The 20,662-nt window shown below is 39.9% G+C and overlaps 1 protein-coding gene across 1 annotated transcript in view; it reads right to left on the bottom strand.

The window, feature by feature from the left end:
- LOC104580724 (A disintegrin and metalloproteinase with thrombospondin motifs 6) overlaps positions 1-20,662 on the bottom strand; it is a 131,259-nt gene that overhangs the window by 26,336 nt on the left and 84,261 nt on the right. Inside the window, exons 13-18 of the mRNA XM_088538941.1 lie at positions 15,221-15,366; positions 12,857-12,920; positions 4,309-4,411; positions 3,155-3,288; positions 2,098-2,221; positions 710-790 (exon numbers count right to left, since the gene is read on the bottom strand). Of these exons, the coding sequence (XP_088395067.1) occupies positions 710-790; positions 2,098-2,221; positions 3,155-3,288; positions 4,309-4,411; positions 12,857-12,920; positions 15,221-15,366 (652 nt within the window). The remainder of the gene's footprint in view (positions 1-709; positions 791-2,097; positions 2,222-3,154; positions 3,289-4,308; positions 4,412-12,856; positions 12,921-15,220; positions 15,367-20,662) is intronic.

Below are 20,662 nucleotides of genomic sequence, written 5' to 3'. Positions count from 1 at the left end.
GAAAGGAAATGTAATCTGGGAAGCTGAATTTAATCATGTGCTTTACTACAGGCTTCTTGAATGACCTCAGTTAAGAGAGAGTTTTTCTCTGCCACATTTCCCTTATCTATAAAACAGGAATGGCATTAAGTCCCTACAACACAGAAAAACTGTGAAATTAATATTAATTAAACTACAATAATAATTACAATAATTAAACTATGATATGATAGAGAGGCAGCACTAAATAATAATTAAACTGTGCTATGGTAGAGAGACAGAACAGTTTAAAAGAACATCTAAGTAAGTATGGCTGTTGTTGAAAGATTGTTCCAAGGATAACACTGTTTTAAAACAGTATAATCCTCCATAGAGACTTGCCACATGGAAGACACTCTTACAAAGTAAGACTGCAGATCATGTAAAAGTTCCTCATTCACTTCAGCTCAATTTATGACACTAAACAGTGAAGTTTAACCTCATTTCCCCCTGACATAGACAAGGAGGGTTCACATGCTGCACTTCATTAGCTCTACGTCAGGAGAATATGTCCCAAACAATTGCTGCTCTTTTTGCGCCTGTCTGACCACCATTTCAACCACCATGCCCTCCATTGCTTCTACTGTGTGCACTACTTTATATGTGGCCAGAGCAGAAAACTGTACCTGCAAATCAATTCCAAAAGTCTATCTATCTTAGTAACAGTCGGTTATATAAACCATCCTCTTACCAATGTAGTTCTTTGACATTGCCACTTCTTTTATTTCAATGTACACAGAACCCCTTGGAATCTGAATCACTTCCATATAGCCTATAAGATAAAGATATATTGTTTAAGAAAACACCAAGAAATAATATTTAAATCATTTAACAATAAATTATTTACTATTGAAAATTAATACAAGATTAAATGTACTTAAATATTCTCTTTCATGATACGTAAAGGAAAACTTTCTGAATTTCAGACACAAAAGTGAAAGTAATAGCAAGAATTTAATATATAATCAGGATTTTTTTTAAAACACCAATGAAGTATTTTTGACAGTGAATCAGAAGTAATTAACGTACAAATTGACCTTAGGTTCACAGGATAATTCAAGTTGGAAGGGACCTCAAAATGTAATGTAATCCAACTTCCTGATAAAAGGGTCAGCTAGGAGATCACACCAGGTTACTCAGAGCTTTATCCACTTGGCTCTTAAAAGATTCCGAAGATGGAAACTGTCCTACCTCTCTGGGCAACCCGGTCCACTGATGGACTGTCTACATGGGGAAAAAGGCTTTTCTTTATATGCAGTCTCTCTCTCTCTTGTTTCAACTTACAGCCATTGCATCCCACCATGTATCCACTACAGAACAGTCTCTTTCTTCCCTATGACCTCCTCTTAAGTATTTGATGGTTGCTCCTAGGCCCCACAAATTTTCTCCAGGCCAAAGAAACCCCGTTCCCTCAGACTCTCCTCATAGTGGTAGCAAGTGCTCCAGCCCGCAGCAATCTTGGTGGCTTCCCCTGAACTCAGTCCAGTTCATCAATATCTTTCTTTTATCGGGGGCCCAAGACTCAAGACCATACTGTAGATGCAATAGTACTACTACTAATATGAAGATGGTAATACTAACATTGCATTTTATGAGCTAAACTTTCAACTAAGTGCTCATAGATATTTCCTGAGAACTTAGTAACATGAACTTATAGATGCTTCTGGATTTTTTCAATCCTAAAATTTCATGTGTGGTTAAATATATGGTTAAATATCAGATTCCATCATACAGACTAAAACTGTACTGAAATTTTCATTTAACATGACCATAACTAATGAATAAAGACAAACTTCACACTTTTTTTTAGTACATTAAAGTCCAACTAAGTATCAAGTAATTAAAATTATTTTTGTATTTTACATAAATCCAAACTATTACTGGGGAAAACAAACAAACAAACAACAACAAAAAATACACCAAATACCCTAAGGAAAGTCAAAGCTTCTAAATCAACTCCACTTACGATGTCTGAATGAAGGATCAACAACAATCCCATGCTGGAAATCAGTTGATCACTGTATTTGCAAAATAGACATCAAATACATTGTACAACAGAATGGATGTATATACACATACCTCCTCTGGGCAATGAATCATTGAAGAAACCTTCAATGGCTTCACATGTGCTCCCATCTCCTCCACAAACACGACATCTATCTTCCTTTGCATCAGACCCCAAAATATTATCACAACCTACATGCTGAGAACAAGTGAGAACAAATATTGTACTGATTTTTTTAATATATAAAGAACATCAGAATTGCACAACTGAGTTCCTATACTTTGTTTTTGTTAGTTTTCTAATACATGGCAAACACTCTTGATCTCATTGCATGTTATTCAGTAACCATAAATCCTCAACCCTCAGTTTAGCAAAGTACACAAGCATAGGGTTCACCTTCATGTAAGTTAGTGATTCCGGTGAAACCAAATAATTAGAGTCAATGGCACTATTCAGACGTTTAGATTTAAGTACATAAATCAATGCTCTGCTAAAGTGAAGCAGCAGTGGGATGAACATAATCAGACATATAGCATGGACTTCCAATTTTCTTCAACTTCATGTGATACAATTTCATAGGAAGCTTAGAAGATAATCAGATATTTAATAAAGGGAAAATAGTTGCATGGTTATGCGTTTTTTTCATAGAACTACAGAGCAATAGTGACAACTTTCTCTTTTGATTACATTATGAACAGAATTGTTTGCAACAGGATGAACTAGTTAGAAATGGGTAAAATGTTAACATATACTGTCTTCCGGCAAGAATGGAGTTCTAATTGGAACTATGGAATAGGCTTTGGAAGCATGCAAGGAATCTGCTTGTCTCCTGTTGCCTTTTCCAGTGCTTCTTCAACAAAGAACGGAAAGCAATTTAAAATAAGGAAGACAAAAGCAGAATTCTAGATATAAGTGCTTTAATACTTAAGAGAAGCTGCTGAAATTCAAATGATTTTTCTCACCTATGCAAATACCTTTCTTATTTTTTTGTCTCAGTCTTACCATTTCATTAACTTGACTTTTACACAAGCTTGTTTCGCGTAGTTAACAAGTGAGCACCAGTACAAAATGTAGAAGGAATGACAATAAATAGCAAACTAATTCATAAATATTTTATAAAACATATGTAACCTTGCATTCTCCATTTATACAGATATCCAGTGAATCAGCATTGCACTGAGTCCCATCTATTACTGCAGGAGCACGTTCAGTGTAAAAATTATAACCTTCAGCCAAGCAGTTTAATGCACACAGTTTAACCCCACCTAGACAATGAAAGCAAAGAAAAAAGAGAATTCTTGAAAAGTTAATAATTAAAAAGTAGATGCATAATCTGATCTGATCTGAAATTTATAATCTTATCTCATACCTGACATATATATACACTTTATTTTATTTCCCCTTATTGATTTCTCTACTTGACTCTTCTTTCTTGCAAAAAAGATTATTTCAGCTCATAGTAAGATATGGCGAGGTTGGGTGGCTCCATAACGATTCCATTATGTTAATACAACCCTAATGATTATTGAACAATTTAAAATAATAAAGACAATACTTCACCATTTGAAAAACATGAAAAATAAAAGAAAGTAATTCTAATAATATGTCAGTTTAAATTTCAAAAATCACAATCAGATTCTATTTCCGTAAAAATCGAGTCCTATAACTTTAATTATGCTACAAGTCAGGTCAAATGATCACAACAGTCCTTTTGGGGCTCATAATCTACAAAACTAAGAATAAAATCATTCAATTCAATGATAAACTTGATTAAAGTGTCCCAAAGAAAAAGAAAAAATTACAATAGTCTGCTCTGCTTCAAAATATCCTTTTCTGCACATTGCAATTATTTATATCTCAGTAGTTGAAGTAATTTTTTTAGACTTTGCTAAGTGCTATTTCTTCTTTTTCCTTCTCCTCACACTTCCACCTTAGATAAGAACTTCAACATGATTTTTATATTGAACTCATCACTGTATCATCAAAGGCACTTACAGATCACACATGAAATCCTCTGTTGTGACTGTGGATTGAAGAGAGTTCCATATTTCAAAGTAAAAACCCTAAAACAACGCTCACTCCCTTTCACAGTGAAAGAAAACATTACCAAAATACCAAGACGGTTCTTCTTTAACGTTTTCAACTATTGATAAAAGTGCAAGGTTAGCAAACTTGGCTCACAGTACACCGATTAAAACTTTCCTTGTCAGATATTACTTTCTAGACAATACTTATATGACTTCAAAGAGCAAGTATGTTAGTATAATTGCAAAGCTACACGTTACCTCCAGTGTAGGGTTTCCAGTGATAGTACTTTCCCCGGAAAGGCATATTATCAAAGTCTGCACATTGTTTTTCTCGAAAATCACGGGCCCCTGAAGGACATGGCTAAAATCATAACAATAAAAGATTAATTTCTTGTAATAAATCAGCTCAAGAAACTAGTCTAGTGATTCCCTTCTTTTTTTCGTGGCTCTGATTCTGACACTTGCTTTACTCCTATTCAACTGGTGCTCAGGTTGAAATGTCCATTTTGTAATCTTCATCTGGCATGAAATAACTGAAATAATTTAAACAAAGTTAAGTGTTACAACCATTTCCATGTAGCTCAACAGTCAAAATACTTTCAAACTACTCTTCGTAATCAATCCATCAGATATCTTCTTATAAACACACATAAAAAACATCTGAAAAATTAAAATACAAAATTCATTTTGTTAAGAGCTCCAGGCTCAGTTGTTACAGCTATATTAAGATCTGTTTTTAAGACATAATCAAAATGAAAACACTTTTTAGAGATCTGCTGCCTACTATCACCTTTGTTTACATGTAGCTTTGGAAAAAAAAAACATTGTTTAAGGCAGAGAATGAGACCAGATATAATATTTGGTCCTGATTATTGGTAGTATCCAAGGGTAATCAAAACTGGTGTCAATTAAATTTTCACTACTTTTCATGACCAGTTACAAATCTAGAAGTTAGCTTCCTTATTTGAATAAAGGTAGATACAGACGAAACGCATCTCAGAAAAGAATTACAGAAGAAACTGAATTCTCTGCTTTTTTTCCACATTTTTGACCTGTAGGTTTAGTTTAGAAGTAGTAACAGTAACTAACCGTGAATACTCACAGTATTCAAATAGCATATTAAACATTGCAATCAATGTTTAATTAGCTGTCTAAGTACAAGCTTCATCAGACTAATTATTTGAAATACAGATTCAAATAATTTTTAGACTCGGAGAGAAAACTTGTTTGACACAAATTGTAGTGTTAATAAATATTACTATTTTATGAGCAACAGAGGAGTCCATTTATGGCACAGTCTTCCTATATATCTAACCAGTTAGCACTGTTCAGGAATTTGAACTGCATTCAAGTGAAAGGGCCCATATAAACATTCACATTAAAAATTTACTGCACAATGCAAATATTAACATAATAATTATAACTTTCTGCATGCATTAATCAAGCTCCTATCATACCCAGCCCATTGCACTATGATTCAAAATTACAGAAATTTTCTCCAGATTTAAAAAACTGGTGTACTATAAACCAAAACACTGAACATTACTGGACAGTCTTGCAATTTAAAATTTTCTCTGTAAAACACTCTTCCATCCTTTCTAATTAGAAATAAATTTTAAATATATTTACTACTAAACAATGGAATGGTTAATATTTTTAATACTATAATCCCTTAGATCATAAGAGTGAGAATAAAAAAATTGCCTGAAAACAATAATTTTTGAAAAGCAAAATAAGCTTCCATAAACTTGCCTTTTTAAATTGGTATCATCAATTAGATTCACCTTTCTGCATCATCTGCTCCAAGCAGGAGAAGGATCAATCCTGACCTCTCAAAGCTTGAGTCTAAATCGAATATTGGTCACTACATCCCATTCTTCAATCCCAAATGCTTAGATACTGACTGACAGGGCTGATATTTAAACTGCATGAAGCTACCATTAAAAAGTAATTAAACCACCAGCACATCCTTCAAAAATCACCAAAACCTTTTTTGAAGTAGTTACACTAGGACAACACAATAAAATATAAGAATTAGTAAAGAAGGATCATTACTTCTATATCTACATTGTTAAAAAAAATCTTGTGATCTGATCTTTCAGATGTAGATATTGAATGTCACTTTGATTCTGAAAGTCTTATTGCACAAACTGTTTTTGTGGCTGTAGGGAAACTAGTTTTACCTACACTGAGGTACCTACTCCTAAGACAGAGTTTTCAGCTCTGATCTGCATCAGCAGATCATGAATTAATGATGGCACTGTCATTTCCAGGGATAACTTAGCTACAAACTGAAGTGACTGAACATAATTTAGTTAAATTGGTTTCATACACTAATGATGCCAAAGCTTTTGGCTAACACTGCAAGACCATTAATCCGTAGGCAGATTTCGTCATTTTTGTAAAAATAAATATTTCCATTTTAGTAGTCATGTCCTCACAGGAAGTACTGACAAGTGCTAGCAACATCTCAGGATTTTGCTCTTCTTCTGAATCACTAATTCGGACTCTATTGCAACTACTGCAAGTGGAGTCTGCATAAGTGCAGACTACCCTCACAATTTTTTTTTCTGCTATATCATAGAATCATAGAATCATAGAATGCTTAGGGTTGGAAGGGACCTCTAGAGATCATCTAGTCCAACCCCCCTGCATACGCAGGGACACCTAGAGCACGTGGCACAGGACTGCATCCAAGCGGGTTTTGAAGATCTCCAGAGAAGGAGACTCTACAACCTCTCTGGGCAGCCTGTTCCAGTGCTCTGTCACCCTCACTGTTAAGAAATTTTTCCTTAAGTTCCTATGGAATTTTTGATGTTTCAGTTTCCGGCCATTTCCTCTAGTCCTATCAGTGGCCACCACTGAAAAGAGACCATCCCCGTCCTCTGCACTCCCTCCCTTGAGGTATTTATATACACTGATTAGATCCCCTCTCAGCCTTCTCTTCTCCAGGCTGAACAGGCCCAGCTCCCTCAGCCTCTCCTCATAGGGCAGATGTTCCAGGCCCCTGATCATCCTTGTAGCCCTGCGCTGGACTCTCTCCAGCAGCTCCACATCCCTCTTGTACTGTGGAGCCCAAAACTGGACACAATACTCCAGATGCGGCCTCACCAGGGCTGAGTAGAGGGGCAGGATCACCTCCCTCGACCTGCTAGAGATGCTCTTCTTAATGCAGCCCAGGATTCCATTAGCCTTCTTGGCCACGAGGGCACACTGATGCCTCATGGTCAACTTATCATCCACCATGACACCCAGGTCTTTCTCTGCAGAGCTGCTCTCCACAAGCTCGGTCCCCAGCCTGTACTGGTGTCTGGGGTTATTCCTCCCCAGGTGCAGGACCTTGCACTTGGCCTTGTTGAATTGCATGAGGTTTTTCACCGCCCAGTTGTCCAGTCTGTCCAGGTCCCTCTGGATGGCAGCACAGCCCTCTGGGGTATCGGCTACTCCTCCCAGTTTCGTGTCATCAGCAAACTTGCTGAGGGAGCACTCTGTGCCTTCATCCAGGTCATTGATGAATAAATTGAACAGGACTGGACCAAGGACTGACCCCTGGGGGACCCCACTAGCCACAGGCCTCCAACTAGACTCTGCACCGCTGATCACCACTCTCTGGGCCCTGCCATCCAGCCAGTTCCTAATCCACCTCACTGTCCACTCATCTATCCCACACTTCCGGAGCTTGCCCAGGAGGATGTTGTGAGGGACGGTGTCAAAAGCCTTGGTGAAATCAAGATAGACGACATCCACCGCTCTCCCCTCGTCTATCCAGCCGGTCATTTCATCATAGAAGGCTATCAGGTTAGTCAGGCAAGATTTCCCCTTGGTGAATCCATGCTGACTACTCTTGAGCACCTTCTTGTCCTCCATGTGCCTGGAGACAACGGCCAGTATGAGCCGTTCCATCACTTTTCCGGGGACGGAGGTGAGGCTGACTGGCCTGTAGTTGCCTGGGTCCTCCTTCTTGCCTTTTTTGAAGACTGGCGTGACATTGGCCTTCTTCCAGTCTTCCGGCACCTCCCCCATTCTCCAGGATCTTTCAAAGATGATGGAGAGCGGCTTAGCTATGGCATCTGCCAGCTCCCGCAGCACTCTGGGGTGCATCCCATCAGGGCCCATGGATTTGTGGGTATCGAGGTTCCTTAGGTGCTCTCTGACCCAATCTTCCTCTACCCAGGGCAAGTCTTCCTCTCCACCAGCTTCTTCTCTTGTCTCTAGGGCCTGGGGCTCTAAAGGGCTGCCCTTGGTAAACACCGAAGCAAAGAAGGCATTGAGCAACTCTGCTTTTTCTGTGTTATTTGTAACCAAGGTGCCCATCCCGTCCTCCAGCGGACCCACGTTTTCCCTGATCTTCCTTTTGCTGTTAATGTATTTGAAGAAATTTTTTTTTGTTATTTTTAACGTCCCTTGCCAGCTTGCCTTCCAGTCGTGCCTTAGCTTTCCTTGTCGCATCTCTGCACTCCCTGACTGCGTTCCTGTATTTCTCCCAGGGGGCCTGTCCTTTTTTCCACATTCTGTATACCGCTGCCTTCTGCTTGAGCATTGCCACAAGCTCCTTGCTCATCCACGCAGGTCGCCTGCCCCCTCTGCCTCCCTTCCTACACACAGGGATGCACTGTTGCTGGACGTGGAGGAAGTGCCGCTTGAAAACTAACCAGCTCTCTTGGGCCCCCCTTCCTTCTAGAGCACTAGCCCATGGGATTCTACCGAGGAGGTCTCTGAAGAGGCTAAAGTTGGCCCTCCTGAAGTCCATCGTCGCAAGGCTACTTACAGCCCTGCCTCCTCCTCGCTGAATCCTGAACTCCACCAACTCATGGTCACTGCAGCCGAGGCTACCCCCCACCTTAACATCTCCTACTAGGCCCTCCCTATTTGATAGCACGAGGTCCAGTAGCCCACCTCCCCTCGTCGGCTCCTCCACAACCTGCGTCAAAAAGTTATCGTCGACGCTCTGCAGGAACCTCCAGGACTGCTTATGCCTGGCTGTGTTGTCCTCCCAGTTGATGTCGGGGTAGTTGAAGTCCCCCATGAGAACCAGGGCCTGTGACCGTGAGGCAACATCCAGCTGCCTATAGAAGGCCTCATCAACCTCCTCGTCTTGGTCAGGTGGCCTGTAGCAGACACCCACCACAGTGTCTCCCACATTAGCCTGCCCTCTAATCCTTACCCACAAGCTCTCAACTCGCTCATCCTCCACCCCCAGGTTGAGCTCCATGCATTCCAGTTGCTCTCTCACATAAAGAGCAACTCCACCACCTCGCCTTCCCAGCCTGTCCTTCCTAAAGAGCACATAGCCTTCCATGGCAGCGCTCCAGTCGTGCGAGCTATCCCACCACGTCTCTGTGATTCCGATGAGATCATGACGCTGGGACCGCACACAGATCTCCAGTTCATCCTGCTTATTCCCCATGCTTCGCGCATTGGTATACAGGCATTTCAGGGAAGCAACAGAGGCCCCAGGTTTCCCAGGAGGGGTGAAAGAGGACACTCCGTGATCATTTCCTATCCTCACTTCCCCACTACCATACTCCCGCTGGACGCCATCTGACCTGGGCTGTGCGGTACTGCTTGCCGTGTCAGTGTGCCACTCCCCTTCCCCCTTCTTGCCTAGTTTAAAGCCCTCCTAACCAGGTTGGCCAGCCTTTTTGCAAAGAGACGTGTGCCCCTCTTGCTAAGATGAGTCCCATCATTCCCCACTAGCTGTTGGTCATCAAACATATATTTTTCTTTCCTATCTTTTTAAGTACCTCACTACTGCTCTAGAGGAAGTAACTTGAGAAATGCATTCAAAACAAACAGGTATAAAAGCGCAAATAATTTACTGCAAGGCAAGCTACAACATGCATTTACAAAATGTCACCTCTTGAGTACTGACTCCCCATGTACTCCTTCCCCAAGGCTAAGGGGCAAGAAGTGTTTATCTTCATTGGGTAAATTATTTCTCATTTTGCAGGGCGTACAGTATGCATATGGATAATTCCTGTGAAACAACTTTCCAAACTCTGTTTGGAGACTGCAAAACATAAAGTAGGATCCCATCAAATATATAGCAGTTTATAATCTGATCTGAAGAAGGTCTTGAGTAGAACATGATGAAAGGATTCTAATTTTGAGTGAAAAAGCATTGAATTTAGAAAGAGTTTCAAAATTATTTAACTTGAAGGAAAAATAAAGTGTTAACAAATCATTGAATCGATCTTGACATAACACTAAATATCTGATCTCCCCAAAATCTGTGCATCTCAGAGCTTCAAGGCAGGCAGACTTCAGTAATTGAAGTCACGAGGTTTCTCATCAACAAAGGACTATACTGTATATCACAGAGAATGAGAAACACAGCCAGAAGGGTGTTAGTTGAGATTCAGCTTCTGTTCCAACAGGTAGCTCCTCAAATGAAAAAACAAACTTTTGAAAATGTTAAGAATCATGACAGCAATGAAAAATGTCTGTGAATGTATTCATAAATGAACTAACTAATTTCATTTGCCCATATCCTGTTGAGAGAAAAGGCACAAGAAAAGGAATCTTCTGAAGGTATGTGTATGTACACATTCATATGTATAAAGCATTCACAGAACCTTTTTCACTGTATTAGAAAAAGTTAGGAGACTCTTAACTGTCTTAGATACGTACCAGATTAAGCTTCAGATTTTATAAATATTTTAAGTAGATAATGAGAGATCTTAAGTTGTTATTTTGCAATTCTATAAGCATTTTTTTTTCAATAGAGGAACTTTGCTTGCAAAAATATGTATATTTTTGTAAGAGATAGAGAGGTTGGTATTAGAAAATAAGTTTCTGATTGTGTTCTTTCTATCACCCTTTGTTTCCAGAACTCATTAGCTAATGTCCTTTTCTGCTGATCTCAATGTTTCCATTAGCAGATGCCTTCTGAATTAAGAAGTCATATATGGCTTTGAAAGTCTTTGATGAGAAATATGCCTAGTGGGAGTGTGTGCACTGCTTCCAAAGAATGAAAATGGTCATAAGAACGGGCAACAGAACTAACTCATCTATGAAAGACAAATGAAGTCAAAATGAAGGCACTTTTGTTTATGAATAGTAGGAGCTTTAGGGAGTGCTACTTTTAAAATTACAGATGGGCAATGAATGTTGACACTACAAAAAACAACTCAACAGGAAAGATGTACAAACAACACATTTCTCAAAAATGATGACAGATCAGCATGCTCTTAACACTTACATTAATCAAACATACCATTCCATTAAAAATGTCAAGCAATAAGGACCATCATAATTTTTAAAATAAAATCTACTAGCCTCAGAAATTCTTATTTATTTAGAGCTCTAAAAAGTATTATAAATGAAATAGACTACAATCATTATAACCATTAAGACAGTAAATTTAAACTTGTCAGTCATAATATGTTTATACACTGAAAAGCCATACCCAAAAGGTATGTTGAAAAAAAACGATTCACAGTAAAACCATAACAATGTCATTTCCAAACTGTCTGGCCTGAGTCAGTCTGCTCGTTTTGAAATGAAATGCAAGTTTATTTTCCAGTTTCTTATTTAAATTATTGACTGAAATCTGAGTATAGATAGGAAGCAAGTGCTTTGGAATATCAGGCCATAATTTTAAAGGTTTCTGACATACTGAAGCAGTGTTTTGAAACAGACCAACGGATGGAGTTCAATAAAGACAAACTACTACACTTAGATAGGAACAATCAGCTATATAAGATGATGAATAATTCCCTAAATAGTAGTTCAGAACTATCTCTAGTAGTTAATGTTCTGGTTTCTTGGACCAGAGCTGTTTTAAGAAATAATATTTCCAAACTGTATCAGAAGATAAACAGCTGAGACACAATGCAGCTGTGCAGTTGTGCACATCAATTCTTCCCTGGAAGGATATCAGGCAAAGCGTAACCTACAAAATTCTAGTTGCCTTTTTAATTAATGCTCTTTTTCAATATCATTTTCTCCCCTTGAACTTTCTTGTTTTTAGAAACAAATATAAACAAATCTGAACCAAAAAAAATATTAATGCTGTGCTGACTTGAAAAACCTACTATATTGCTGAATACTTTTATGTGATTCAATTTTTAAGTTTTTTCAATTTATAATTTTGGTTTGTAATTTGATTTTGCGTATGTGGCTGTCTACACTGCTCTACTCATCTCGGTAGCAGCTCATTGGACTTGGCTCTAAAATGAAGCTAAAAGCACAATCATTTTGATAACAAGAACCAGTGGATACCTGATGGCAAAGCAGGAAGTTTAAATCCTATGTAGTACATTTCACAGAATACTTCAGATGACTGTATAACAAAGAATATGTAAGAGGGACTACCGGTCCAGATAACAATGGTACAGATGATAGGATGGTACAGATACAATGCCAAGCCCAAGACTTTTAAACACTTGGTTTCTGGAAGCTTTTAAGGCTTACCCTTAGAAAAATCATGCCTTGACTGACACAATTTTTATAATCTTTCCCTAAGCACCATGGTTATGACACAGGACACTGGGCTAGACAGATCTTTGGTCCGATGGGGCATGGGAACACATACGATCACCTTAAACATGGATGCCAAAGTTGAACTCATTCTAGGCCTTAATGTAAAGCCTGCAGTTGGGCATAATATTGAGATGGGGACCCTGACATGCAGCAACATGTAGGGAGCCTGCAGTATAGAGGTGTCCAACAGGACGATTTGCCAGTAAAATGCAAAATTCACAGTTTTCATCAATCCTTTTTCTAACTGGAATGCATCCACTGATGGCAAAAAGAAAACCAGAAAATTTGATTATACTTTGATAGTGAAACAAAATTTACTTACATCAGTATTACAGGAGCGATATCGTTTCCTTTCGCCAAGACAATATTTTCCTCCTCCTGAAGGCCTGCAAAAACATGTTTTATGTGTTATATTAGTAAAAACACAAGTTCATTACATGTGTTTATATAATCATTAATATAGATACAAATTCACAAGATATACATTACATAACATACAAATAAAAATAAATATGGACACATGTACAATAAGTGTATAAAACTTCCATAGAATGTTTCAAGGTGAGATTTTCATACATTTTATTAAATGAGTATTTTAGAATTGACTTGAATTGAAAACCTTACAACTTTGTACATTTGAACATTTGAATATCTTTGCTCATTTTTTATATATATACACACACACACACAAAAACTACTTATCCAATTTGAATAAATTCCAAATTATAAAATCAAATTACTTTTCAAATGTACCAAAAATGTATTGCTTTTAATTACTTTCTAGCTCTATTAAACTAGAATTAAACATATGTAAACAATCTTTTTTTTTAATCTTCTCATATTACACTTGAAAATACAACAAAATGCAGAAACACTGCCTGCTAAATTGCTGGAGTCAGTAGCAAAGACTGCATTTTCTAGTTCGAGAATATGATTCTGGTTTAAATTATGCATGATTAAATCTGAAGCAACTCCAGACTAAGCAGGTTTCTATTAGTGTGATTAAGCCAAAAATCGCTCTCAAAGGTCCCAGAATCTTCAAGAATCTTATCTATCTTCCTTCCAAAGAGGTCAAATAATGAATTATCATTGACTTAAATAGAAGATTAACCATATATCAGTTCTTTGATCATAACATGAAAGCAGGAAGGAAAAATACTTGTTGTTTTGCTTTATAGTAAAGTATTAAAAAATGTATAATTGGCCAAAATGAAAATCAGAATGATTTTGCATGTTACAGATACTGACATACAACATTAACCTAAAATACTCATATAAATTAATAAACTGAGGGGAATATTTTCCTTATAGAGACATAAAAAAAATATTGCACTTGCTTGCTGCACTGTAAAGCATCTATGATCCAATTATCTTTCAACATAACCATTGAAGTACAGAGACAGGAACAGTTAAAAATCCTAGGAAGTTACTGATGCTTCAGACTTTTAACTAGTATTTGTGCTCCTTCTATTGGTGTGAAAAAGAGTAGTATTTAATTTACTATTCTCTCTCAGCAACACAGTCTGCCATATTATCTATGCATATGGATAATTTTTGGTTTTGAATGCATTCAATAATTAGTGGTATTTGCCAGATTTGATTGGTAGTTATTGCTAAATGCTAGTACATACACAGAGCACCTTAAACAGCAATGTCTGTACAGCAGAGTGAAGTGCAAGTCTGACTTAGAAAACATGGCTCCAAGCAACAAAAATCCTCAATGTACAAAGAATACTAGTTAGCACACAGTGAGAAAAAGGTAAGGAAGGAGTGACAGAAGTTGCAGAAGGATTATGAGGGAAGAAACAGAAAAAAAAAAAAAGCCTGATGTTTTGGAGGAAAGCAATTTTTGAAATTAATAATCGGCAAAGACCTATAGCTGTGATGAGGTAACCTGTACAGGCCAAGCAGCAACAGAAAAAGAAAAAAAAAAAAAAAAAAAGCAGTTATTCATTCAGCAAAGGACAGAAAGGAAATAAATACATGTTTCTGATTTGAAACATGTTAATGACAGAGAGTACTTACCTGAGACCTTCTCTGGAACACTGTTGAGGACATTGAGAAGCAGACAGAGATGACAGGACCAGTACAGATACACAAAACAGACCAAGTTGTAGTGGAGAAGCTGGACCCACTTGAAAGCAGATGGACCAAGAAGTAGTAGCAGAGAAAGAAGTAGCTGAATTGTTTTAAGAGTCAGTGGGAAGTCACAACTAAGTGTTGGATATGATAGGGCATAAATGTATTGTATGCACACAAATATTATTACTTGCATTTTATATGTAAAATGCTGTATGTCAATATCTTTCAAATACTCTGTAGCTTTTTCAATATATAACTGGCAATAAATTATATCCTAGACAAGCATCATAGGCAAAACATATTTTAAGTAGTAAGAAATCTAAGGCATAATTTAAGTATCTTTTGCATGAATGATAAGCTTCAGAAAGAAAACTTGTCTGGTTACTACCAAATACAAATCTATCTTTACAGTGCATGCATAATAGTTACAGTAAAAAATACATATCTAGTAAGCTCCTCTTGTGTAGCTGTTTCTGTCTGCTATATTAAAGACAAATGTTGGTACGCTAGCAAAACATTTTTTACAGATAACATATGAAACTACAGTTTTGAACAAATTCCAAGTGTGTCTTTTTGTTGACTCTGGCTTACTTTAGCTACTTACGCTGGACTGTCACAGTGTCTTATAGATGAGGAGACGCCTCCCCCGCAGGTCCTGCTGCACTCTCCCCATATTGACCACAGACCCCAATCTCCATCTATGCTCTGGGGCCAAGTGCCAAAAGGTACACACTCCCCCTGGTAACACCACTGAAAGATTTCACGAGAAAGAAAAGCACAAAATTAGCTTCCAGGCTGATAGAGTTATCAGGACACAAAAATATACGGGTCAAGCAGTGACCATGTAAAGGCATTAGCATTCACTGTATAGATAACAAGACAAGGATTTCACTTTTTCTAGCCATGTTTAGATGTTGATGAGGCTGTGTGTGATTTGTTCTTTGTCTTCACTAAATCCAGCAGTATAAATCATTAATACACACCAGAAGTTCAAGTGAGCTTAAAATAAAGATTTTCTTTCTTCTCCATGCATCCTTCTTAAGGCTTCACATTAAGGAAACTGCAAATTAGTTGTATTCTTTTACACACCAAGACCACCATTCACACAGAAGCTTCATTACACAAAATAAAAAATTCCCCACTCCAGAATTTTTAATAAAGTAATTTCCTTGCATTTTAAAAAGAAAATCCGGAAGTGGTTCCAATGGAAGAATTTGTAGCTATACTTTGTCTATACTAACACTAGAGACATAACAAAAGCAGAAGCGAGGTGTTAGACATGGTACAGAAAATCACTTCATACAGTACCTGGCCATTTGTTCAGGGGCAGCGTATGTGTCTTCATGCAGTAACTGAACCTTTGCAATATTGTTACCTACACCAGACATCCAAATCTCCAATTGCTTAACATGAATAGGTGAGTGTGTGATGGATATGCTCCTTCCCCACCTCATCCTGACTTCTCACACATAGCCCTGTTCAGGTGTTAATTACCACATTATCTGATCCTGATTTCTTTCCTCACCCAGACATTAACCATCAATAACAGTCCTGATGGCCCTATCCTGATGGGGAGATAAGGCCAACTGTGAGTACATTAGCCAACAGTCATTTCTGAATTGAAAGCATGACTATCAGTCAATCATCTTATCCTATAAATACCGAGACAGCCCAAGAGCTCTCCTTGCATGGCAGCGGGCTGCACGCTGGGATCTCCCGTTGAGCAGAGATGCCTCTCAAGGATACTCCTTGAGGTTAAGAGATCCTTCCCACTACAGATTCGTGGTGACTATAGCGCGCCTTTCTCTTTTTGAATTTGTAAACCTTACTTTGTAACTGTGCACAAACCCCTTAGACATAAACCGTTGACCAGGTCTGGGACTAGGACTGGATCCAGCTGCACCCAGACTCCTCTCAGGAGGAGTTTGGAAAGCAAGGGTGTCCAATCTGAACCTCGTGACCCAACGGGAGGGTGTCCTTGGTAATTCTCTGTATATCTTGAACCTCCATGCAGTAACTAATAAGTGACCTTGCCATAGAATCTCGTGAAACCATTGTCATTACCAATAAAACATATTCCTATTTTTTTCCCATGAGTGAAGTGCATTGTGTCACTCACCCCCACCACCACTCGTTCCGTGACAGAGTGCTATAATAAGTTTTCATGTAGTAAGTCAGAAATCTTTGTTTTAAGATCTTTCCCTAGTTTCAACCACATTCTGGTGTCTTTTATGTCACTCAAAATACAGAGTAGTTCTATATTGGTTATGTCCATCCCATTATCAGTGGGTTAGGCCACAGTGTAGAGCATGGCTGCAGGTTTACTCTGAGCTTGCTCTGCCTATTTCACTTCCAAAAGGCGGGTATCCATTACTTAAAGGTTTGGAAATCCCATAACAGACACATTATTGACCTTTTCCAGAAAGAAGCCCAGACAATTTGTGTGCCCAAAATCATCCTTAAGACTTCGACAAAACAAACAGAGACAGGCACAGAAGATATGGACAAGCAGACGTGTCCAGTCCATAAGCACTGACAGACTCAGTTTTGGGTTTATAGTAGTTGACACAGCGAAGCCAAGTTTTTTCTTTCCTGAATCCTAAGGCTCACCCAAAACCTCAGTTCCAATGGTGTGTATGGGATGATTTCTGGTCTGAAGAGCTAAAGAATGATCTGAATTATTCCAGATTTCTACGAAAGCAAGTGAACAGAGAATTTAATCTTTGTGGGGACTGAATGCTGGTCGGACGGCCTTCAGCTTGTCTGAGAGCTGGGATCTTCTCAAGTTACCATGTCCTTGAAACAGCTGGAAAGATCCGGACTGCAGCAAGCAAACAATTTAAAGGAAGTGAAGATGTGTAAGTTGCCAGCGAAGAGGAACTAAGTGGAATAGCCAATCATGAATCAACATGCAGCCATGATCAGGATGAAGAGTATATAAGAAGGACTCGGGAGGGGGAGTGAGTGCACGCATGTGCATGTGCGAGTGTGGGGTCTGAAGTACTGTACCTGCTTGATCAATAAAGGCTTACGTATAGCATGCATCTCTGTCCGTCCCGACTTAGTCGCGGAGCAAAAGTGACAAATGGTGACCCCTGACATGATCTTGTAAATATTGTAAATAAGGGCCGAGGGGAGTTCGGCGGGGACAGAGTCCGGTAGCTGAGGTCCAGCAAGGAGAGCCGAGGAATTCCGGCGGGAAGAGCCGAAGAGCCCAGGGCAGTTGCATCGCAGCTGGACTGTGACAAGGTGAGGTACAAGGTGAGCAAACCCGTCTACGGAGGAAAATGCTATAGTGAACATTTGGGATCACATGCTGCTGAAAAGAGCAGTATGATAAGTAAGTATGTAAGTCAGTAAGTATGATAAGTAAGATAGTATGATAAGTAAGTAAGCAAGCGGTATATAAGCAAGTGTGATAAAACTGCTTTAAGAACATTATTACTGTGCTGCAAAGGGAAAAGCTTGTGGGGGGATGTGCAGACTGCTTTCAATCCGAAAGAATGGGAGGCTGCAGGCAAAGTGCTTTTTGACTCTGCCTCTAAGGGCGATTTAACAGCCACCAGGGCGCTGACCACCTGCCGCTTGCTGGTAGACACTCTGGAGCACTTCAAGGCCGTAGGAGAGGCACAAGCGGCTGCGGACATGGCCACACGGCCTGTGGCTCCACCCCCGGTTGAACCCACTGCCCCCCCGCCGGAAACCCTACAGAAGACCCTGGGGGAGGAACGGCGGTGCCTTTACCACCATTCCCGATGGTACAGCCTGAGAAAGAGACAGGGGAGGATGTGCCCCCGTTGCCAGAAGATCTGGACTGGGACTTGCAGGGCGCGTGCCCCAAAGGGAGTCAGCCGTGGTCAGCGAGTGGAACGGTCATGTTCTCGCCTGTTTCGGTCACAGTCTTGGTCGGGGGAGATTGTGCGGTGGAGCAAGCACGACAGGACGGACAGGAGAGAACGTCTTGCGCACAACCAGTAACTTCAGAAGCTCTATCTACGGGCAGAGAAATCTGCAAGGCAGGAGTCAGGCTATCGAGAACCGTGGGAGGGTCCATGACCAAAGAGGATGAAAGGGAGCTGCAGGTTATGCAGCATATCCTGGATAAATCTGGGAGGGGTAAAGATATCCAGCCCGGGAATTTGATCCGTCTTTTAAAGTGGGCGTTGGAGAATTGTAATGCTTTAAGTGAGGACAGAAACCATTATTAGAGCTATTATTTCTATTCGCTATGTTCGTCTGTATTATGTATTGTATCCCTTGTATAATGATGCTGACACGAGGTATGGTTGAAACTGCTATGAAAACGTTATCTGTTCAGGTCCTTTGCTACAATAGATTGACCTCTACAGATCACAGGGTGGCATGTATTGGAGGTGGAAATTTGTATGATCTGTAGAGTCATAAAACTATTGTGCGAAACAGACTCCAGACCTTGAGAAAGAAGATGTTTGCCTGCCTGGGCTGAGCGATAAGAGCACAGAGGCGGCTGCTCAGCCAGGTTCACAGCTGACCTCCTCCGAAAGCAGTTGAAGGCAGCTGCTCGACCGGGCTTGTAGCCAACTTAATGGCAAACATCCTCTAAACTAGTTTGAAGGTCAAACACCTGAGAGGGAGGAAGAAGATGAGGAAGGCAGGACCCTCAGACTGATGGCTGGGACCCCTTACTGGTATGCGCACCTGTGCACCCAGGGGGAAAAGTTACGTGACTGAAAGCGGAGCTTGTCCGCCCCCCGGCCTGCCTGCTGGCATGTACTGGCCCTACATGGAAGGATGCACCGGGCATGAAAAAACAGTGCAGAAAGAGTGGGTCGAGAGTCTTAACACGGAGGTCTACATTGTCTTTGCGAGGACGCCCACCGAGTTAGGAGCCTGTCAGCAACCCTCTAATCTGCCAACTTGAGAGAATGTTTAGTCTCAGCATCCTGATGGCAACTATTACCTCAAGAGTAATTATCCATACTTTGCTTTTTAATGTGCTTTCACCTGAATAAAGGCTTGCCTTAGCCACCTTGTTTTGTGTGATTATTGCCAAATCCCGAGCCCATTCGCAACCAAATTGGCGACAAGGGTGGGATGCGGCAATTGAAACAGTGGAACTCACTAGTGGAGTGCACAGCTACGTGAGGTTGTGCCACTGGATAGAAACTGTGTTCGTGCTGTTTGTGTCTGTGGTCTTTAGATCTTTCTTGGGTAATATATATCAGCAGAGAGGGCTGAATAAGCACAACAAGAAAGTGCAGAATTCGAAAGTGGGAAAGCCGGGAACAACTCAGACTGCGGCCCCACCCCCCCCCCTCCTCACCCCTCCCCCCCGCCCCCCCCAACCAGTGAGTGGAGCAGCTGTTCCAGGGGAGAAGGATGACTGGGAGCCATACTCTGACTTATATCCTTGAAAAGAGATTAGGAAAATACTTCAGCATAGGAAACAGGAATGAAGCGACGGCCAAACTCCAGTGTGAATGGCACGAAAGGACCGGCACCAGTCCTCACAAATTCTAAAAGCCTCCATTGCTACTAGAGTGGAGGCTTCCTTAATATATAGAAATCCCAATAAATTTAAAGGACAATCTGTAATTATTACTGGTTTGGGGGGAAAAACAAAGTGAAGCTGTGCAAACACAAATAGAAATGAAAATAGGGAAGCTCCCAAAATGATTGTTTTCAGTTATGATTATTCCTGTCCCTGAATATATAATTGGAATTGATATTTTAAAGGGACTGACTTTGAACCTTTCTGATGGTTTGTTCCAAATTGGAACAAAGAACTATACTAGTGCCTGGACAATTTTAGTCAGAAAAGTAAAAATCCTCCCTGTGCAGATTCCTGCTGCAATTAAATTGATGGCTATGAAACAGTACAAGATTCTGGGGGGGTATGAAGACATTTCACAGACAATTAAAGACCTAGTGGATGCAGGAGCTTTAAAATCCACTACCACAGCTTAGAATAGCCCTGTCTGGCCCGTCAAAAAGAGTGATGAGTCATAGAGAATGCCTGTGGATTTCAGAGAATTAAATTAACATACCCCACCTCTTACAACAGCTG

Source organism: Tinamus guttatus, unplaced genomic scaffold, assembly GCF_059628265.1.
Source record: "Tinamus guttatus ecotype Peru unplaced genomic scaffold, ASM5962826v1 Tinamus_guttatus_pri_ptg001273l, whole genome shotgun sequence".
Taxonomy (NCBI): Eukaryota; Metazoa; Chordata; class Aves; order Tinamiformes; family Tinamidae; genus Tinamus; species Tinamus guttatus.
This window is presented reverse-complemented; position numbering and strand designations above follow the sequence as displayed.